General features: G+C 37.4%; 1 protein-coding gene across 2 annotated transcripts in view; it reads right to left on the minus strand.

Moving 5' to 3' along the window:
- LOC131155786 (rhodanese-like domain-containing protein 4A, chloroplastic) overlaps positions 1-22,448 on the minus strand; it is a 63,910-nt gene extending 41,462 nt beyond the window's left edge. Inside the window, exons 1-2 of one of the 2 annotated variants that reach the window (XM_058109189.1) lie at positions 21,647-22,402; positions 20,010-20,112 (exon numbers count right to left, since the gene is read on the minus strand). In XM_058109189.1, coding sequence (XP_057965172.1) covers positions 20,010-20,112; positions 21,647-22,335 — 792 coding nt within the window. In that variant the 5' untranslated portion in view covers positions 22,336-22,402. Of the gene's footprint in view, positions 1-20,009; positions 20,113-21,646 lie in introns of both variants that reach the window. The other variant, XM_058109188.1, reaches the window with a different exon arrangement.
- Positions 22,449-24,090: the final 1,642 nt, after the last annotated feature.

Below are 24,090 nucleotides of genomic sequence, written 5' to 3' on the forward strand. Positions count from 1 at the left end.
TCATGCTACTTGTGTTGAGGCCCTCACAGAGTTGTTGAGTGCCCTCACAAGGAATCACTCAATGCCTTACAAGCTTCCACTGCGGAGCAAATAGTGGAAAGTGATGGGGAAGAGGAGGATACCCCAAGGATGGGTGTAATGCGGCTAGTGAACGCATTGGAAAAGCAAACGAAAGCACCGAAAGTTACACAAGCGAAAGGACTGATGTCTGTGGACTTGAGAATCAATGGGAAGAGTACCTGTGCTATGGTGGATACCGAAGCTACCCATAATTTTGTTTCACAGGCATGAGCAAGGAGACTCAACTTATCCTTAGAGAAGGATTCAGGATGCATGAAAGTGGTGAATTCTGTAGCCCAACCTATTCTAAGAGTAGCCAAGCAAGTGACTGTGAAGCTTGGACAATGGGCAGGTCATGCGAATTTCACAGCGGTGCCGTTGGATTACTTCCAAGTCATTTTGGGAATGGAATTCCTATGGGAGACTAAGGCAGTGTCGATGCTTTTTGTTGGTTCCCTATATCTAATGGGAGATCACTTTTGCATGATACAAGCCGTTGCAAAGAAAGGAGACGATGAGAAGTTCTTTTCTAGCCATGCAACTCAAGAGGGGATTGAGACGAAATGGGCAGACATATCTAGCCACGGTGGTGGTAGATGAAGAAGTAGGTCAAGAGCCGGTGCCTATGACCATCTAAGCTGTGTTGGATGAGTAAATGGAGGTGATGCCGGATAAGCTACCTCATAACTTGCCTCCACGATGGGGTGTGGAACATGAGATCGAGTTGTTGCCCACAGTGAAACCACCTACTAAGGGGTCATTCAGATGGTGCCTCCAAAGCTAGCAAAGTTGTGAAAACAACTTGATGATTTGTTTGAAGCGGGATATACTCACCCTTCCAAAGCACCATTCGGAGCACCGGTGTTGTTTCAGAGGAAACATGATGGGAGCTCTCATGCGGGGATGTGTGCAGACCACCGCACGCTCAACAAGGAGGCAATGCGCAACAAGTATCCTATTCCGTTGATTGTTGATCTGTTGGATTAGTTGAGTCGTGCCAAGTACTTTACTAAACTTGACTTGAGGTCAAGCTACTATTAGGTGAGAATTGCTGATGAGGATGAGCCGAAGACAATTTTTGTGATGCAGTATGGGGCATATGATCTCTTGGTGATGCCATTTGGGTTGACGAATGCGCCTGCGTCCAAGGACTTAAATTTTGATTTCAATGGTCTCAATTTACAGAAATTTCGATGGAAATTTCGATTTCGATTTTGATTTCGATTTAAAGAAATTACGAAAATTTATAGTAAATGATGGAAATTTACAATAATATATAAATTTTAGGAAATATTAGAATAGACGATTATGCTTAATATGGAATCAAAATACATTAAAAAAAATGCATATATGACAAGTTTCTATTGTGTAGGATATTAAACTGCATATCGCGAAACAAACTATGAACTGAAGAACATTCAAATGATTATAAAGTTTTGAAGTTATTCCTTTAAGATTTAAGGCAACAAATTATCATTTAAACAACCACATTTTCAATAAAAATTATACATTTAATGATCTAATACCACATGGACTTTCTTGGTGGCTCAAAGTCATCTCTCCTATCCTTATCATTAGGATTTCGAGATGACATATATTGTTTACAATAATCACTCCATGTCATATAATTTCCAAAATATTGAGTATAAGTGTACATGTGTTGTTCATACTCCTTCGTAGTCATTTGGTTCATGGCAGTTTCTATCCGGCCAGAAGATCTTCGTGTGCTAGGATTTCTTCTTACAGGTTCTACTTGTTGTGTATGTCCATAGGATTGTTTTGCATTTGCATACTGGTCATAGTCATACCCATATTCTTGACATGTTTGTCCATACCCATAGACATGTGGCCAATTTCCATATTGTTGTGCCTGCTTATTTGCATATGAAAATGGTTGGCCATATGTAGATTGTAAGGAGCTGTTCTGTGTAGATTCATAACCACCATAACTATTAGAGTCGTGCTCTGTTCCTATACTCATAGATTCCATACTAAGGGAAAAGTTATCCTCTTCTATTTGATGCATCTTCCCTTTTCCTTTTCTACGACTGTATTGCCTATCAACTGGACGTGTTTCTCTTTGTGGACCCTCATCTTCTAGTTGGGAAGGAAGTGTATATTCCGCTTCTGATCTATAATCTTGCCATCCTTCATTTCCTCCATAGTCCCCACCATCACCACCTTGCCCACCGCTATAGTCGGGGTTAGATCCGTCACCACCAGCATCATCGTTGTCATTATCATCATCACCACCAGAGGGCATAGTGGATGAAGTTCCATATCTAGATCCAAGATTCATTTGTGAATCATCACTACTAGATATTACTTCTTCTACCATTACCTGATTAACATCAATGCCAAAGTCATCTTGTGCATGCTTGGCCATTTGTGGATGGGGACTTCCGTCTCGTTCATCAAGATGGGATGGCCTAATCCATTGAAAAAGTGGATACTTATCCTCATCACCCAATTCAACTGATATGTCAAGAAGGTCCAGGGGATCTTGTTCAGCCACTTTGTCCATTTCGGCCTCCATGTCTCTTATTCGAAGCTTCATGTTGTAATAACAAAAAACAAGCTGCTAAAGTCTGGTGTAAGCTAGTCTATTTCTTTGCTTTGTGTGAATGAGTGCAAATGTGCTCCAATTTCTTTCACAAGCTGATGAAGATGCGGTTTGCGACAAAATACGCAATGCTAGCTTTCTTAGGATTGGAACACTTGATCCATACATCATCCACCAATCAGCTGTGCAAGATGTTTTAAGTTCACAAGTTAATATTTACTACTTAGTAGATTGTACTTGAAGTTTGTAACTTTGTATTGTACATTTATATAAAAATATTTACCAGGTGCCATGGTTGGCCTAGCTGCTTTAGCAGCTGCTTCTCCAAAGCTTCTTTTAGCATATTTAAATATAATAATCTAAAAAAAATATTGTTATTGAATAATTAAACATGGATTAAGACTTATTTTATTTTAAAAATATACCTCATTTCCAATTTGATCCAGGCCCGAGGAATGTGGCTCGAGGGTGTTAAAAACTTTGTGAACTGCATCAAGAAAATAAGGATCTTCCCCAACACCTTCTTTGTATTGATATTTTGGATTTAAGAAATAAGCTACCAATCAAATAAAGTAAAATATAAATATGTAATAAGTATTTTGATATATGAATTTCTTGAAATTTATAAATATTTTATACCTGTAGCATCAAGAGGATGTTCAAGGGTTCTTTCCCACCGGTCATTGATGACTTTGAGAACCCATCTTGCACTTCTTGCACCTATTTCAATGGCCTCTTTCATCACCCTTATTGTTTCAAACACAACTCCTAATGTTGGCCACACTTCACTATTAACTATACGCAATACTCGATATATAGGCTCATAAATGTTACAAACTTTTGTCATTCTATCCCAAAATTGATGGTTAAGAACTGTACTTTCAATTTCTCTACCCATTTTTGTTCGACTAAGAGCATGCTCAGCCCATTCATCAGATGTGAATAGAGATTTTAAACCTACTCTCTTTTTTTGTAGGCTATCAAGTGCAATGTAGTTTGTAGCAAATCGTGTGGCCCCTGGACGCACAATATCCCCTTGACAATGCTCCCTCATTTTAGCAAGCAACCATCCATGAATATATATAAAATTAGTGATCTGTCTTCCCTACAAGATGACTATGCTTATTGCCTCTCTTTTTCCGATCTCTTCAAAAATGAGATCAATACAATGAGCGGCGCAAGGAGTCCAATACAAGTTGAATTTTTTCATTAATTTTAGACCCACTTTCTTGTAGGCACTACCATGATCGGTCACCACTTGGACAACATGTTGCTTTCCTACCTCTTGCACAACATGTTTTAATAGGGAATATATGTATTCATGGTCTTTTATTTTGTTAGAAGCATCTACCGACTTTAGAAAAATTGTGCTTCCTTTCGAGTAAATCATGAAATTTATGATGGATAATTTTGTCGGGACTGTCCATCCATCACACATTACAATGCAGTCATACGTGGCCCACTTTTTCTTCACTTCTTCTATGTGGCCTTCCATTTCTTTTACCTCTAAATAAAGGTATTTTTTTTTTATTTCATAGGGTGTCGATGGATCGACTCCCGTTCCAGCTGATTGGCAACCCCATACCATGTTTTTAAAATGAGGCGATTTTGCCTTCTCAGGTGGAACATTATCATATATAAAAAATTTTGAAATCAACCTATTCATTTCTTCTTTTATTTTACCTCCTTTTAATAAATTTTTCAAGTATCTTTGTTTTGCTGCATCTGACTTGTAACATTGAGAAGGCTTTGAAATATATGGCTCTATTTCTGGCTCTCTCACACTTTGAGATCGCCTCATCGGAGGTTGCCCTACACTACTACCAGCCCCTGAACTGCCTCCTTGTTGGCTACCTGCAAACCTACGAAATTGGTCTCTTTCCCATTCTGTCTGTTTTGAAGCATAGAATGCTTGACGATATGCAGACCTTTCATAGGAAGAAATGTCAGGCAGGTATGCAATATCGTCAACATCATCAACTTCATCAATTTGTTGTGATTGCATCAAGTTCCCATGCAATTCATTTTTTATTTGATCCGTTCTTTCTATTTTTTTTTTGCCTTAGCTATTATTTTTCTTTCTAAAACAATTCTCATGCTTAACTTCTAGAGGTACTTTGTTGCAAAATTTTATATTATGCTACGAGTCGTAATTTTCTAGGTGCATTTTTAATCTTGTTGCACCACCACTCTTCATTTGTATTCCGCAATATTTGCAAATAAATCCATTCTTGACATTGGGCATCAGGTATCCATGTTCCCATGCTGGACTTGTTTTCTTCCTTCAAACATTTTTGTAGATAATTTTACTTTCCTACAAGGTAACAATGAATCAAAAATTAGGTGTTTAGTCAACAATTTTAAAAGAAAATTATTTGGTATGTTTTATTATCAATATAATATTAATAAATAAGACAAACATTAAAATAATAAATTAAATTTACAAAATTTAATGATAATGTACAAAATTACCAATAAATTATGGAAATTAAATTAGTCAAATAAATGAAATAATTTAAAGTTAAACTATATTAAGCTAATAAGTATTTTAATTTATTTAATTACTAGGCTATACTGATTAGGTGTTAAATTACTCTAAATTTGTAAAAAAAAAAAAAAATTATTTGGATGTTACTCTATAATTTTAAAATAAAAATATTTAGATGCTAAATAAAGATAAATTAATAACTAAGAGAAATATTAAATTATTAAATTAAAATTACAAAATTAATGATAATTTTTAGAAAATTATTATTAAGTAATAAATTTTTAAAATGAATATATTTAAATAAATGAAATAATTTATTAATTTATACTATAATAAGACAATAATAGTAAATTATTCTAATTTTATTTAGTTATTAAATTTACTAGTTATTAACTAATTATTTATTATACTAACTTATTATTTAGTATACTAGCAAAGTAGTAACTCGTAACTAGTAAGTTAGTAACATTAACTAAGAGGTAAATAGTAAATGGGAGAGGAGGGCATTGCTGTAAATATATTGGGGGCAAGGGGGATTTTGAGTAAATAAAAAAACTTAAAAGTTAAAACATGTTATTTAAAATATGAACCAACCTTTAGTTTGCAGCCCTTTTATTTTGTGGAGCTGCTGCTGCTTGTGGAGAGAGGGGCGACAGTGACTCCAGACTCTCGTTCCTCGTTTCTTGTCTCTCTTCTCTCGGTTTCTTGCTCGCAGCTCTGCGAGAGCCTCGACAAAAAGGAAGATTACAGGCTGGAGTTCTTGCGGCTGGCTGCGACTGTGTGCGACGCCGACAACGATGGAGGTGGAGGGTGAATGTGATGACCCAAAATATATATATATATATATATATATATATATATATATATATATGATTAAAGTACAATAATAATAAAATAATAAAAATAGTCATTAAGTTAATATCAATACAGAAGTGTTTTTCTGTAGGATCCTTGATTCCATGTTTGATGCCTAAGAAAGACCTTGTCTTAGCGAGTGCTCAGAGACCATTGCGGCTTAGTCGCTCCCTGGAGGTCGGCCTGATCAAAATGGAATTTCATAGGATAAACAGGATAGACACTGTTTGTACATGTAAATAAGTATATATATATATATAAAATAGTATTTTGACAGACATAATTTGTAGAAATACATAATAAGATGATAATAATATAGGTATCATATGTAGGGCCCACAAGACTATGTGGGGTCCACATGAATCCCGGAGCCACAAGACACTGTTTATATACGTAAATGAGTACATAAAATAATGTTTTAACTGATATAATTTGAAGAAATATATGATAAAATAATAATAATATAGGTATCCTATGCGGGGCCCACAAGACTGTGTGGGGCTCACATGAGTCCTGAAGCCGTATGGAGGTTTACACAAGTTTCAAAGCTATGTAGGATGCATAAAATCGTATAAGAGTTATTCGAGTTACGTAGGATCCATTCGGGTCTCGAAGTTGTGTGGGGCCCACAAGACCATGTGGGGCCCACATGAGTTTTCAAAATTCAAATTTAATTCTTATTCAAAAATAAATAATAAAATAAATAAATACTAAAAATGATTCAAAATTAATAACAATGATAATAATAATGCTAATAATGATTAAGAAAAATAATAAAATAATAAAATAATTAATTAACTAATTGATTAATTAATTAGGTAAGTGATTAATTAAAAATTTATTTAATAGGAATGGTGGCAAGCACTCCCACATGGCCTCCATCCCCATCCCATACTCAACCCATACCTTGCCCATCCCTTGCCCATTCTTTAATTTTTAAAAATTATAATTTCACCCATCTCCCCACACTTTTATAAATTTCATTTTTTCCCCAAAATTTTCCTATAAATAGGGAGCTCTCAACCTTCATTTTTCACAACAATTTTCTAAAGAAGAGAAGGATTAGTGAGTGAAAGAATTTGTGGTGGAGAGAGAATTTTGAGTAAGTTCTCACTCACCCACTCTTTCCGATCTCATTTCTTAAAGATAGTTATTGTGTTCGTAGCACGCGGTAAAAGAAGAAGGTAAGTAAATTTTGATTATGTTAGTTTTTTTTTTTATTTAAAATTTATACCCGAGTTTATTTTATAAGTAAATTTCAATTATGTTAATTAGTTCCACAAAATTTCCATGAATTTATTTTTACGCGTATTTAATTATACCAGTTCTATCTTTAATATACTTGCATTTATTTTTGGGTTAAGAAATGTTCTAATCCCCTCGGGTAAATTTTCAATATTTCTTTCTATTCAAAAATAAAATTATATATATTTTTAACACAAAAATTGTGTGGCATGAGTTTATTTCTACATTACAATTTTATGTAAATATGAGAAAAGATGAGATTTTTACGATATTATTTTAAATTGCATAAATTATAATAAGATGATTTTAAAACCCCTTATGGCAACGAAAGTTCAAAGTTACAGATGCTCGGTACCGCAACTTAAAATTTATACGGATCAGAGTGCACCCACACTGTTTACAGAGTGGTTATTTATGTTAGTGGATTTCTCCTGAGTGCACACCTGGTTCCAGACCAGGACTTAATAAGGAAAATCTCACTTAAAGTTTACGTACGTTGATTTAGTTTGGTCGGCCAGCCAGCTAAGTCCAGTCTTCGGACCGCACAACTCAGTCATGGGGGTAAACATGACTTACGGCAAACAGACCTAAGGGTGATTTTTTTTTATAATATATGTTTGTACATATTTAATTACGTGTACAAAGTTACTGATGATTTGAAGGAAAAGTGTAAGTTTACGTGAAAAGGATCATTCTGGTGCTTAAATGACGATCTAAGGAAAAGTATATGTATGTTTATCATAAAACATTTTTACAGTTTTAAAGTTAAAAGTTTAATTTAGCAGTTATAGTATATGATTATAAAAAATTTACTGTTGAAATTGATGACAAAAGTTTTATGCAGAAATTTTTAAATTTATATTTATTCTAGAAGCAGTATTGAAGTTATAGTATTAAATATTGTTTTACGAAATTCTTTAAAAGCTCATTGTGGCCACACACTAATAATAATCTTATTTACTTACTGAGCGTCGTCTCACTCCAATCGTATTTTATTTCAGATAACTCTGAAGGACATGTCGGAAATCAAGGTTAGCAAGCATGCGAGTGGGGATTAGAAAAATAAAGATTGATTAGAAATATTAGTATGGTTTTAGATATTTATGTTTGTGTAATTTTTCTTCATTTGAAATAAATGATTGTAATATGGATAATTAGCACTCTGGTTTAATAAAAATTGAGTTTATTTTGCTTCCGCTGTAAATTAGTAGTAAAAAGTTAATATCTCAGGCCCCTTCGGGGTCGGGGTGTTACAGTGAAGCCAAAGGCTAGAGGCAGAGGCTCGAAGGGCTGGCAAGAGGGGATTCGAAGGCTAGGGCTTTTCGGAGTTCGAACTTCAAAGGTGGAGGCAGGAGGCAGTAGAAAATTTGGAATCTAGGGTTTTTTTTTTAAAGTTTGAAAATGGAAGAAGAGGCTTTGAGAGTTTGAGCTTGAGGTATGTATCCGAATGCATGTTAATTTATACAAATAATTTGTGTAGTGGTTGGTGGAATTATTGGGTTGAATAATGGATCTGCAAAGTATCTCTGCGAGTTTTTGTTTTTCACTGTATAAGCTCACGGGTTGCACAACGTGCACAATCACATGGTAAAACAAAAAAAAAAATTGAGAATACTCAGAATAGCGCTGAAATTCCTCCCTACAATTTTTTTTTTCCACATGATTTCCAGAAAATTTCGGAAGAACAGCTGAAATTTTCGAAATTTCGAACAAAATTTGCTGAAAGCTCAAAATTTCTGTCGAATTTTTTCAAAATCGAATATGTCTCTCAATTTCCTTTCGGGACCCCTCGAAATTTGAAATTTCGGTGCTGAAAGCTCAAAATTTCTGTTGAATTTTTTCAAAATCGAATCTGTCTCTCAATTTCCTTTCAAGACCCCTCAAAATTTGAAATTTCGGTCAAAATTTAAGTCCTTGCCTGCGTCATTCCGTACCTTGATGAACCAGGTATTTCATGAATACCTTGACAAGTTTGTCGTGATGTACCTGGATGATATTGTTGTCTACAGTTCTACTTTGGAGGAACATAAAGAGCATCTACAGAAGGTGTTCGACGGGCTAAAGAGGAACAATCTGTATGTGAAGAAAAAGAAGTGCTCTTTCGCTTAGTGGAGCATCAAATTCCTTGATCATGTGATTAAGCAAAGTCATATCAAGATGGATATGGAAAAGGTAAAGGCGATTCAAGAATGGAAGATCCCAACAACGGTAAAGGAGCTGCGTTCCTTTCTTGTCCTTGCTAACTATTACAAGAAGTTTGTAGAGGGGTACTCGCGAACTACTCCTATGACAAAACTACTAAAGAAGGGTCAGGGGTGGAACTGGACAGAGAAGTGTTGGAGCCTTTGATGACTTGAAGGATTCCATGATGAGAGATCTAGTACTTGCTCTTCCACACGTCATGAAACCCTTCGAGGTACAACCAGATGCATCAGACTACACCCTTAGAGGAGTCTTGTTACAGGAGGGGCATCCTGTTGTGAACGATAGTTGTAAGCTTAGTGAAGCGGAACGGAAGTACACAACTCAAGAGAAGGAGAAGCTAACGGTGGTCTCCACGTGTGGCGACATTACTTACTTGGGTCAAGGTTTGTGGTGAAATCGAATAACTCGCGTGTTAGCCACTTCTCCACATAGCTGAAGTTGACACCCAAGCAAGTTCTTGGCAAAATTTGATTTTTCATTTGAGCACAAGGCGGGCAGCCTGAACCAAGTTGCTGATGCACTGAGTAGGAAGGCTAAGTTGGCGACCTTGCGGATGGTAACCCACTTGACTATGAGTACTGTTACCATGACGATGTGGGAGCGCATCAAAGAGAATTTAGCCAAAGACCCAATTGCGCAAAACCTTATGAAGCTGACCGAAAAGGGGAAAGCGCGTCAGTTTTGGATGGAAGACGGATTGCTAATGACCCATGGTAGCCGACACTTTGTGCTACGAGCTAGAGATTTGAGAAAGACACTGTTGAGAGAGTGTCATGATACCATGTGGGCAAGACATTCAAGATGGCAGCGCACTTTGGCCTTACTAGAGTAGAGGTATTATTGGCCACACATGCATGAAGATGTGGTTGATTATACCTGAACTTGTCTCATTTGTCAACAAGACAATGTGGAATGGAAGACAATTGCAGGACTGCTGGAGCACTTACCAATACCATCCAAATCGCAAGAAAGTGTCTCCCTAAACTTCATCACCAACCTGCCCAGAGTGGGAGACGCAGGGTCTATACTTGTGGCTATAGGCAGGTTTTCGAAGTATGGTACATTTATATCTACACCAAAGTATTGTTCAGCAGAGGAGACGACACAACTATTCTTCACGAATATTGTGAAGTATTGGGGTGTTCCACTCAAGATATTTTTAGTGACTGAGACTTAAGATTCACCAGCAACTTCTAATCAGAACTTTTCAAAATCCTCAGTTCACAGCTTGACATCTCTTCGAGTTACTATCCATAAACAGATTGACAAACAGAGAGATTCAATGGACTACTAGAAGTGTACTTAACGCCATTTCGTCAACACCAACCAGAAGAATTGGATGCAACTACTTGATGTGGCTCAGTTCTATTTCAATGCCCAAAAGAGCTCAACAACCAACAAGAGCCTTTTTTAACTTGTTACAAACTAGCAGCCTTTGTTACCTCACACAGCGGATGAGTCATACAGAGGAAAGAGTCCCAAGGCATACATCTTCACCAGAGAATGGAGATAGAACACATAGATAGCTCAAGCGTACCTGGAGAAAGCTTCTAAGCGGATGAAGAAGTGGGCAAATCAGGGGAGAAGACCGCATCACTTCAACGTAGGTGACTTGGTTCTTGTTAAGCTCAATCCTAAACATATCATGTCACTACAAGAATGAGATAGGAGACTACTTCGTAATATGAAGGACCAGTCCCCATTTTGGCCAAAGTCGAGAAGGCATCTTACAGAATTGACCCTCTGGTTTGGATGAAAGTGCATCCTGTGTTTCATGTCAGCTGCCTCAAGCCGTTCAACACCAACATCGAAGATCCAAGCAGAAGTCAGTCAACCAGAGCATAACTGAAGACAGTGCAAACTGATAGACATGAAGTTCAAGGAAGAAGCGGCGAGAGTTCTTAGTGAAGTGGAAAGGCCTTGACGACGAAGAAATCAATTAGGTTTCAACGGAAGATATGCAATCGTTCGTGGACAAAGTTGAAGTGTACCTAGCGTCAAAGTCTACGAGGACGTCAACCGCATAAGGGGGGAGCGACATGAGCCGAGCTTGTTCAGGGCATTATGCTCGCCTGTGACCTCTTGTCTCGTGCGTTTGGAATGGGTTTCCATCATGTAAATACTAGTGTATGGTTATTTTCTAGTAGTAGTTGTCCCCTATGCTACAAAAGGCAGTATGACTCCTCGGTCACTTTGATGTTTCCTAGTGCCAGAGTGAGAATAGCATAGCAAACTCTTTAAGGGAGGGCGAGTGTTCATCAACTTGTAAAACTCACTAACTATTGTGAACGTGTTTAGCCTACTTGCCTCCCTCGCTAGACACACAATGTTAACCGAGGTGTTGTTAATGAATTACGTTGCTTCAATGCTTACTACTTATGTGTCACTGCTTTCATTCTTGCTTACTGCTTTTGCATATGTTTGACTGAATGACAATGAAAGTGTTTTATGGGTGAATTGTGGTAAACGATAGGCTAGCTAGTTAAAGAAGAGGGCTTTAGCTAGCACAGCACGGTCCTTTCACAAAAGTGTGAAATATTCAGCCCGTGACACCTTGCAATGCTATTTACACCCATGAAACCCTAAAATACTGAGCTCCCTTTTAGACAACTAAAAAAAATCCCCAAAAAATGAAAAAAAAAATGAAATTATTATTTTTTATAGGGATCTATTAATGAAAAGAATAATTACAAAGAATGAAGTATTAGAAATCCTCTAGGAAAATGGAAAACTAACAAAGAAGCAGTTACACTAAAGCTGCCTTCCAATCTCTTTGGACATCAAACAGCGATAAACCCCTAAAAATCCCAAAATAATGTGCCCAAAAAGAGGCGTAAAAAATTACTTTCTCCCAGAGGAGAGGAGGGGTCTTCTCATCTCTGAAACCTTTCAATTCACGTCAGCTACAGCACTGAAAAAAACTGCAGACCCAAAAATTCCCCCATTTTATTCTTTCTAAAACCCCAAAACTTTACCATTAAAAAATCAAAGATAGATTCCGGACCCAAGCACTCTTCTCCAAAAAAATGAAAACACATGATTCCATATGTATCTTGCCACCTTACAATGAAGACATAGATGGCTAGAACTCTCATTTGAACCACTACACAGCATACAAATATCTAGACTAAGAGTAGACTAAGAGCTTTGTAGGGTCTCCTAATTTGGAACACATCATTTGTATTAATCATGTTTAGTACAAGAGTCCAAACGAAAGGCTGGACTTTAAATGGAACCTTCACTTTCCACACAACTTTATTTAACAAGAAAGGTCTATGATTTGTGGATTTAGTAAGATTTGAGAAAAAGACTTTGAAGGAAAAGGAACCTGAAGTATCCCCAATCCAAAGGCTCATGTCCTCCCACAAATTTGGCAAGAAAGAATCCAACAAACTCAGAAAATGAGTTAACTCATCAACCTCTCTTATTGAGACTCCTAAAAAAAATGGAAATCAAGAAAAGAGGCCCCCCCTCATTGAAATAAAAAGGTTGAAATTGGTGCCTCATGGACAAAGGGAAGTCTGAACAAGCATGGCACCAACAGCTCCAATGAAGACTCACCAACCAAAGTATCCTCCCACAAGCAAAATTTCTGCCCATTACCCACTTTGAAACGAGTAGAAGGAAAGAAAAACAAGCTACCTATGAAACAAACTTCCAAGGACTTGCATGAGTAGTGTTGCCACTTCATTTTGAATCCCATCCATTCTAGTGGAACCCATATTACTCTTTATTACTTTATGCCATAAGAAAGGGAGCTTAGACGCAACGATAAGGTTGTTGTTGTGTGACCTGGAGGTCACAGACCAACATCCCAACAAACTAGGTGATCCCTTTTATTCTCCCCACAGCCAGACCATAAAAAATCCCTCATAATTTTTTCCAATGTCCTAGCCACCCTAGCAGGTAATTTAAAAAGAGAAAGGTAATAAATGGGAATGTTGACTAGGGAAGCACCAATAAGCTTAATTCTACCCATGGTCTTAAATTTCCACTAAATTGTCAAAACTTCCAACAAAATTTTCGGTTTATATTACCCTCGAAATCGAAATGGCAGTCGATTTCTATCTTGCATAATTTCTGTTGAAATTTCAACAAATCATCCGAAATTTATCGCAATCTTGAAATTTTAGCGAAACTTGTCGAAATTTGAACTATGCAATGAAATTTCCCCGAAATGCAAATGAGAGATTTAGGAGTGGAGAAATTTCTCTCTTAATTTAATTTATTTATTTTTATTGAAACAAAATATTATTACAAGTGCTTTTGAAATTTATGAAAAAGTAAACTTACAACAACATTTTATATTCATGTATAAATTATCATTATTTGTATAATAAATAATATTTAAATAATTTATGAATTTCATTTGTATTAACTGATTCACTAAATATGTTTAATGGACATTATCTTACAAATATGTTTGATGCACATATTATATTACAACTTCTCCACCTCATAGACAGCAGAGATGTATTTACTTGTAATATATTAGTCCTAAAACTTACATTGTTATGTTTATTAATCATTTCTAAAGCTTTATAAAAGAATTTCATGTTTTACTACTTATTTCCATTATTTTTTCAAATCGAAATCAAAATTTCCATACTTTTGGAGCTTCGAAATTTGAGTCGAAATTGAAATTTAGGACCTTGATTCTACCTTCTAATGAGAGAGAAGCCTTTTTCCAACTTCCAATATATTGCCACTCCTATCACAAAATCCCAAAAAGCATCAGACAGAGGATTTCCCAAGATAAGAAAACGACCAAAAAGGGATACACAACCTGCTAAAGATCTAAGATTCTCAAAATCTCTACTACACGGATTAATACCCGCTAGGCCACTCTTAGACAAGTATATTTTTAAGCTTGAAATTCTCTCAAAAATTATAAGCACCACAAGAATCTTATGAAATTTCGCTGCACTATTCTCAAGAAAAAGGATGGAATTGTCTGCGAACTGAAGATGAGACACCTCCATTTCCTCTCTACCTATAAATAGACCACTAATAATTCTCAGATCCTGAGCATGGGAAACCAACCTGCTCAAGACATCCACAACAAATTGAGCAAGAAAGGAGATAATGGGTCCCCCTGTCTTAATCCCCCCAAGATTTTGAACCAATCCCTAGGCTGAGCACAGACGTATTAGTAGAATTGAGGAACCCTCCTATCCACTTACACCACAAACTCCCAAAACCTTTTTCACATGAGCACATTCATTAGAAACCCCAAATAAATATATCACAAGCTTTTTCAAAATCCAATTTAAAAATCACTCCTTTTTTTTTTTCCCTCCTCTTCATGTCCTCAACCACCTCATTGGCTACCAAAACAGCATATAAGATCTTCCTGTCTCTTAACAAAAGCAGATTGCACCAAAGACACCATGTCCCCCAACACTTTCTAATACTTCTCGAAAGAAACTTTCCTAGCAGTTCATAACTTCTAGTCACCATGCTGATTAGCCTAAAATCCTTACTTTTCTAGACCTATACTTTTTTAGGAATCAGGGCAATGAAAGTAGAATTCATGCTTTTGCACACCTCGCCATTCCTATGAAACTCCTCAAAAAAATTCAAGACATCCTCTTTCACCACTTCCTAATTATCTTGTAAAAAAGCCATAGTGAAACTGTCTGGATCTGGTGCTTTGTCCCTACCCATATCAATCAAACAGTTGCCGAGCAGCCAAGATGACAACTCGCACTGCAGCAAGTCCTTTCTAAGAAGCGGGGAATGATGCAATCAGTAGTACAAAAGCAGCAACAACAACAACAAGCCTTGAGTACCACTAGGTGGGGTTGGCTACATGCAATCAGCAGTCTTTATATAATTTTCTGCTTATATCAAGTGTTGCTATTTATGGTGCAAGGGATATTTTGTAATTTCAGAATTTTGGGGGTTCTATTTTTGCCAAATTAGCTTTGGGGATCATTCTGTAATATTCAGGGGTATTTTTGTAAGTATAGTTATTTTTTGTGGAGGTAAATAGTTTTTAGAGGGGGTTATGTGCAGAATAGAAGTTGGCTTCTCTTGGAAGTTTTAAGCCTAGTATAAATAGGAGTCTTCAGCTACTTTTCTGGAAGGTTTTTAGCATTTTATCTTTGAGAATATTTTTCTCCAGTGCTCAGTTCCAGACCAGCTAGGGTTGAAGATTTGGAGGCTAGGGTTTTGAGGATTCGACCCCAGCGGTGCCTACCAATACCTCCACCGCAGCTAGAGTCACAAGAGGCTAGCAGAAAGCCGCTTTTACCATTTTGAAACAGTGTCAAAACAGGTATTGATTTGAGGATTAAGTTGCTGTTGTGACTAGAAATTGTCTTATTTGCTGAACTGAAATTCGCATCAGTCATCCCTTTATTATTTTATGGATTTCGTAGTTATTTGAATCAAAATAAAGCTGCTAAAACACAATCCTGAAATCTCAGTCTTTATTTCTTAATTTCTTGTTCTATTTCTTCACCTACTAGCATCATTGTGAGACTCATAAATAAAAAGCAAGTGGGTTTTTTGGCGGGGGCCACTGCCACCCTCCATTCTTAATATTCTGTTGACCAACTATCCCACAAGATGCTTAGAATAAGGTTAATGAATAATGTTATATTTGTGTGTGGCTCTTATACTTGGTGGGAATCACAAACAAAGGAAGGAAAACATGAGATAGTGGTCTTCTTGTACTGGCAGCAGAAGACTCGTCGACGAGTGCCCTATGCTCGTTGACAAGTAGATACCGAGAGCCAAAAAAAATCATAGTTAAAGACTCGTCGACGAATGGGCTTCTTTGACTCGTCAACGAATCCCTTGTTCTCATTGACGGGTTCGCCTAGGCTACAAGAAGAAATTCAAATTTTGAATTTGAACGTTGGGGTGGTTGGGGTAATTGGAGGGAAACCTCCGAAGGAATGTCTATTTATCCCTGTTTGAGGGTATTGTGAGATATGAGAGAGATATTTGTGAAGTGTATTGTGTATTCTCAAATTTCTTAGTGAAATTTTTGTGCTGATTGCTTCTGTGGATGTAGGCTTTGCTGAATCACGTACATCTTGTTGCTGTACTTGTTATTTCATGTTTTCTGGTTGAGTTTGATTTGCTTGTTGCGTTTGTATTCCGCTGTGCATCCTATATCCGATCCATTATTACAACAAATTGGTATCAGAGCAATTCTTGATATGGCTTCAGGATCATCTTTTGCAAAATTTGACTTTGTCAAATTCGATGGAACCAGGAACTTTGGTTTATGACAGAGGAGAGTGAAAGATATACTTGTGCAACAAGGAATGGCTAAGGCTCTACTTGGTGTTCAACCGGTTGAAATGGATGAGGCAACATGGGGAGAATTGGAAGCAAAGGTCATTTCTACAATACGCTTGTGTTTAGCCGATGAAGTTCTCTATCATGTGATGGAGGAGGATTCTCCAACGGCTGTGTGGTGAAAGTTGAAAGCCAGTATATGTCTAAATCCTTGTCGAATAAACTTTTTCTTAAGCAAAGGTTGTATTGGCTTAAGATGGTTGAGGGATAGGATTTGAACCAACATATCAACATTTTTCAATCAAATTGTGAGTGATTTGGCACGTGTTGATGTAAAGTTCGAGGAGGAAGACAAAGCATTGATGCTATTAAACTCCTTACCTACGTCTCAAACTTATGAGAATTTGGTTACAACTCTTACATGGGGCAAGGATAGCCTGAATTTGGAAGAGGTGACAAGTGCATTGCTTGGTTGTCATCAAAGAAAAATGATTAGCAATGAAGCTTCACATGGTGAAGGACTTGTTGTGAAAAGTAATCAAGAACATAAGAGATGTAAGTCCCAAAGCAAATTTCGGTTGCAGTCCGGGAAGAAGAAGAAAGACGTGAAATGTTTTAAGTGCGGTAAAATTGGGCACATAAAACCTAAATGTCTGGAGTGGAAGAAAGGGAATTCTGAAAATCAGCAAGGTCCGTCAGAATCTGCAAATGTAGTGGAAGAAGATTCAAAGTGCAGTGATGGGGATATGCTATGTATTTCATGAGGTTCAGAGTGTTTCATGGATGATTCTTGGATTCTAAATACCGGATACTCTTATCACATTACAGCAAATAGAAAATGGTTTGACACCTACAGGTCAGTCAATACTGGTTGTGTTTTGATGGGAAATAATATTTTATGCAAAATACTTGGTATTGGAAATGTCAAAATCAAAATGCATGATGGTGTTGTAAGAACCATATGTGATGTAAGGCATGTTGAGGGTCTAGGAAAGAATGTTATTTCATTGGGTATTTTAGACTGTAATGGATTTTGTTACAAGTTTGAAAGTGGAGAAATGAAAGTGTGTGAAGGCGACTCGATTGTGAAGAAAGGAGAAAAGATAGTGGAAAATATCTATGTACTGCAAGGTGTTACCATTGTAGGTGGAGCTACGACTGTTGAATCTGAATCAGATACTTTGTGACATATGCAATTAAAGCATATGGATGACTATATGTATTCAGATGTTTGGGGACCGATGATGATAGCATCAAAGGATAGACATATGTTTTTCGTGAATGTATCACAGAAGGTCTTGGTTTATCTCATGTGGCACAAGCCTCATATTGAGGTGTTGTGGTTGAGGTGGAGTACCAAACCATGAGAAAAATTCTCATGTCAGCCATTGGGACTGAGCATGCTGGTTTTGTTCAAGGAGTTTTGTGAGTAGGGCAGATCATATGCAAGGCTTGCAGGGTACTTCTTGGTGAAGTCAGTGAGTATGACGCGTTTCTCGTGTGACCGATCATCAAAGGTATCGCTAGATAGGAAAGTTGTAGGTGAATTGTGGACAAGATTTGCGGTAGACTACTCGGTTGTGAGTGGATGTCCATTGGTGCACTATTCTACTGATGAAGGATCTAGGCTTGATGTTATGTCCGGACAATACATCTTTCTAGGTTATATAAAACGTGGGTGCAAGCTGGGTGATCCTATGGCAAACAAAGGGGTGATCAAAGACATGACTTTTGTTGTTTAAGTCATGGGGTAGCATACTCAGATAAAGGAAGTGAAACTAATGCCAGAAAACTGTGGCAGCAGCAATCATGTTATTCAGGTAAAGTTAAGGACTTTGGGCAGAAATGCAGAAGTTCTATCTCGGGTCAATAGTATTACGGTATGAATGAGCATGTGATGCAGGTGGAGCAATAGACTCAGGGCAAAGTTGACATTGGTCATATTGCAGGGGGTTTCAACTCAAGAAATCAACAGGATCACCGTAGGCCCATGTGCACTATCAAACCACCATTCAAGTATAAATTGGTGAGGCTTTCAGTAGGGAAGAGGGTGATAGTGATGTATGATGTGATGTATCTGTTGTATGTGAATGACATGTTATTGGCTGGAAATGCTTTGACTGAGGCTAATTAGTTGGGAACTCTGTTGAAAGGTTTTGACATGAATGTGATGGGTACGACCAAGATGGGTATTGGTTTGCTGATTTGAACGGACAGAGCTGCAAAAAGATTGGTATTATCTCAGGATGGCTTTGTGGATGGAACTACAGGGAGACTTTGTTTGCCGTCTCAAGGAGGTTCTGTGGAGAATTGTTGTGAAATGTCTACCATTCGGTACCCAAGGGCGGGCTGTGATGTCCGAGATATGTCAAAGGTCTTTCATGTTTGTGTAATGCAGTGTTTCAGCAGGCAACAGAGCAGACCGTCAGTTGTTAGTTTTGTTGAGGACTATGCAGGGGGCTTTGGTGATATAAGACTTGCAGCATCTTTTGTGTTTCCTGTTGTGGGAAGGTCTTATTGGAAGCCTAGGGCGAAGTCTTTGGGTATTGAATCTACAACTGTATCGGGGTTGATGGTAGAAGTTGAAGTTGACATTGGGAAGTTCAAGTGGCATTGCTTAGACTTGGTGCATGTCTCCAAGTACTAGAGGGGAGACAGTCCCAACCGAACGTTTCAAGTTCAAGGTGGAGTAATCAATCATGTTTTCGGGATCTCCTAAGGGCGTATAGTCACCAAGGTGGAGATTGTTATATTTGTGTCTGACTCTTATACTTAGTGGGAATCACAAACAAAAGAAGGAAAACATGAGATAGAGGTCTTCTTGTACTGGCAGCAGAAGACTCGTCGACGAGTGCCCTGTGCTCGTCGACGAATTCGCTTGGGTTGCGAGAAGAAATTCAAATTTTGAATTTGAACATTGGGGTGGTTGGGGTAATTGGAGGGAAACCTCCAAAGGAATGTCTATTTATCCCTATCTGAGGGTATTGTGAGATATAAGAGAGATCTTTGTGAAGTGTATTGTGTATTCTCAAATTTATTAATAAAATTTTTGTGCCGATTGCTTCCGTGGATGTGGGCTTTGCCGAACCACGTACATCTTGTTGTTGTGCTTGTTATTTCATGTTTTCTGGTTTAATTTGATTTGCTTGTTGCATTTCTATTCCGCTGTGCATCCTATATCCGATCCACTATTACAACAAATAACAGATGCAGAAACACATTAAATTGAAGTAGAACTCCATATGCAAAAATAGATAAATAAATGAATTTACTGACCAAACAATTCTTCTTCTTTTTTTCCCCTAGAGAGGGGGGGTGGAGGAGGGAGGGAATAAGTACCTGCCAGCCTTTCTCGCCTCTTACACCACCTTTGAGTGCATAAGCTTCTTTGAAACCATTCTTGAATAGTAACTCGGCCCCTTTCAAGGAATTACCATCAAAACTACCTTACAAACACACAACAAGGAAACAGTAGAGACATTTAAAATCCCTTCATGAACAAAAAATTTGCAAAATCTATAGTTAAAGCCATGGAAGACCTTCTTTTCCTATCTAAACGAAATAATTTGAATCCATGCTGGAAATGTGGAATTACTAGATGTATTATGTCACTACCAAAATATCTTGTGGTTGAGTGGTCAAATATAATTAATGTAGGTCACTTTTTGAGGGAAAATTTTTAATAATTCAGCAGAAGAATATGTACTTGTGCGCACACACACACACACACACATGTGTGTGTGTGTGTGTGTGTGTGAGAGAGAGAGAGAGAGAGAGAGAGAGGGAGGGAGAGAGAGAGAAGTTTGGAGGTTAGAGATGAAAGCAACAACATGACACACAGCTATACATGTCTAATGCATTTGCCTAGATGCTATAAGGTTATTCAAAAGAAATGAAGTGAAAGATCTATAACATAAGGCTTGTATTCTCATCATTAGAATAATATTATCACATTGATATCCTGCCTGTATGATATCCATGCAGTAACTAATCATAGCCAACAATATTGTGGCAATGGAGTTCAACGATGCATGGTTCTTCCAATTCATGACTGACATATGCCCATACCAAAATGGTCTCCCCTAATCAAATGGAGGGGAAATGGGTTTCAATGCTGCATAATTGCAGCTCTTTTACACCTTAAAACTTGGTTGTAACATTCCAAGAAATCTTCCTTCAATGAGATTATCTATCAAGGTGAATCAAAGTTAAATAAATTATCCAAATCACAAAATTCAAATATTTAATGACAGAACCCAAATACAGAATTGAAAATTACAATATATGCATCATAATGGCCAAAACACAAAATTTGGCACAGTGGAGCAAATAAATTCAACGATTGCCAGTTCCTAGGTAAGGTTAACAGTTTACACATTTTGATTTGACTCTTGATTCCTAGATGTGTTGGATCCATCCAATCCATTTGTGCTTGGACCAGGTGGGCCCAAACCGAAGCAACAGATGCGAATCTGAAATTCACATTAGCTCTATCCATTATTAAAGAAAAAAGATTCCACAAACTAGCTCTAAAAATCTCAAACTACGCTGACATATGCAGAATGGATATAATAAAAACAATTTATTTAATTCTCAAAATGAAGGAATTTGGCTTCCTTCCCATTTCCGGATGTCATCATCCGGTGATAGTCTATCTGCCCACATCTCACTCATTTCATATTGTGCTAAAACTTCACGGATATAGCAGACTGATATCATTGTCAAAACAACAATGCAACACCATCAAGGTGAACCTCAACTTGGACGTCCTTGGGCATGGCAGTTCATACAGTAACACCTCAGGCCAAGTTAAAGAGTAAAAGCTGTAATGTATTTAAAACAAAATTCTTTATAAAACTCATTTAGCTTCCATTCAAATCATTTCAAATAATTAAAAAAAAAAAAAAACAATTTAAATGGCACACAACCACGTATATATTTTTTATGCTCAAAGGAGAGCAAACTATCACACATACTTGTCCAGAATGCAGAGTGTCGTATTTGCGGGATCAGCAAAGTTCTCCAACACCTTCTGCACAAAGCCATCTTCATCACCTTCAGAAAAATGAACCTGCACCGCCCTCTTATTCAAGATCTTCAAATTGGGAGAACCCAAATAAACCACGCTCTTCCGGTTCCTAATATCCAACAATTGTGCATTTGGGTCCTCCCGGAGCTTCTCAAATGCATCAATGGCAGAAATATACTTCCATTTACTGAAATAGTCCTCAATCAGAGGGATAACAACCAACCAAATGAATGTAACACCAGAGACAAAAAAGGGGTTCCGATTGAAGAAGTCATCAATTGAAACTATGATTGATTCTAAGTTAATTTTATCAGTTACTTGCTCTGCTGGGGCAGTAACCTCAGAAGCCAAGGAAGAAAGAGGAGCAACGAGTCCCATAAGAAGAGAACCGAGATGTGTTTTAAGAGAAATATAGGTAGAAGGGGGAGAGTCAGTGACAACAGGAACATTGTTATGGTTATGGAGAGGGCTTGAAGGGTTTTCCTTGGCGGAGGGAAATTGGGTTTCTCGGTAATCAGACATGGGAAGGGAGTTTGGGGGAAGAGAGATGGTCTTGTAGTTGAATTTAGGTCTGCATGCTTTGGGGTAGTTTCGGAGAGGAAGGGAAAAGGAGGGAAATACAGACAGAAACTCCATGGCTGTAACTGCATGTGTAAGTGGGAGAAACAGAGCATGTCCTCCGGTGTTGGAGTTGATAAGAGGTGGGGATAAGGTTGGAGAAAGGCGGATCCCAAAAGAAAAGGGAAGGTAGTTGCATTTCATGGTGAGTTTTTTTTGTCCATTTATCATTATTTTAAAATAATATATTAAATAATATCTTTTTTGAAAAAATATTTTCCAAATTGACGCTCACGTAATCTTGCTGTTTAATCCAACGAGATTTGACCACAGTGAGATCTGCCATGGACAGGGCTTCGGTGGTGACGCGTGGCTTTGTCTTCCTGCAATCTCGCTTGATGAAACAACGAATTTTGTTTCAAAAATAATCTGTGAGCTGACGTGTGGCAAATCTCACTGCCCAGCAAGATTTGTTTTGTCTCTTCAACAGCTCTTTCTCCTTCACTTTTGTACACAAACAGAGAGCAGAGGTGTAACAATCCCGACTCGTCACATGAGCCTGGAGTGCTACTTTAGTGACGTCTATGTACCTATTACCTTGTTCATCATATATAAAACACATATATGCAGTGGAAATAAAATACAAAATCCTCAAATTACATTATTAGAGTTCTAACTATCTTTATACACAAATATATCCATTTTCACATAATTACATCTTATAAAACTAAATAAAAAAAAATATTTATCTACACACTACCTACATAAATTTACACCTCTAGGTCGGCTCCTTTAGCCCACTAGACTCGATCTCTAGGATTTCCTGAAAAGATAATTTGTAAAGTAGGGGTGAGGCACAGCTCAATAAGGGAAAGACTAAGTTAATGTCAATGTGTGGCTAGCATGCATTTAATGTACAGAAAATAACCAATTCGCTAAGTAGATAAACACATTTATGAAAATATTCTTATTTTACACTCACACACACCATTAACCGAGGATAGGGAAGATTACCCGACCATGCAAGTAGCTTCCCTCTGCTCTAATACCATTACTACTATTAGGGCACTCGCCTTTCTCAACAAGCCCTCGAAATTATCTTATTAATTATTCGTATTCACATAAATTAACAAATATGCATAAAAGACACTCCCTGTGACAAACATGTCATTTACTTCCCCCATGGCACAGGTTGTCTGACCCGAAGGTTGGACTATTGTCCTGGGAGATCCACGCAGACAATAGCCATCTGTACTCTCCGCTAACATACTCCGCAGGTTTATACAGCTCCAATTGCTGGTCTGATTGCCCTCACCCAGGGGGGTGCATTCACCTCACGTAAGCAAATCGGATAAGGTCACCCTTCACCTCTCAGCACAGGTGTGGGCGCACATGGTCACATAACAAATCTCTTACAATGGTACCGTGCTTACAATACACTAGTCCCCAGGGTTCCTAAAGCATATCATGCAATTTAGATAATAGAAAATACCATTTAAAACATCATTTCATATATATTTCTTATTATTCCAAAAACCTTGCCCCCAACCACAAAATACAACCTGACATATAGCCGTCAATTAAAACTCGACTTTCGGCCGTTATACCAAATTCTGACATTATTCACAAGTAGTTCCAATATTTTTCGCAACAATTCCAATATTTCACAAACAATTCAGTATTTCAAAATCTCAAATCCAAATATATAATAATCTATACAAATTAAATCATCTGCCACACAATTTTCCACATTTTAACATATCCATAGAAATAAACAAGCTTTCCACCATTCATTTTATTCAAAAATATCATACCATATATCCTAACTTTGTA

The sequence above is a fragment of the Malania oleifera genome, chromosome 5 (genome assembly GCF_029873635.1).
Source record: "Malania oleifera isolate guangnan ecotype guangnan chromosome 5, ASM2987363v1, whole genome shotgun sequence".
In the NCBI taxonomy this organism is placed as follows: Eukaryota; Viridiplantae; Streptophyta; class Magnoliopsida; order Santalales; family Ximeniaceae; genus Malania; species Malania oleifera.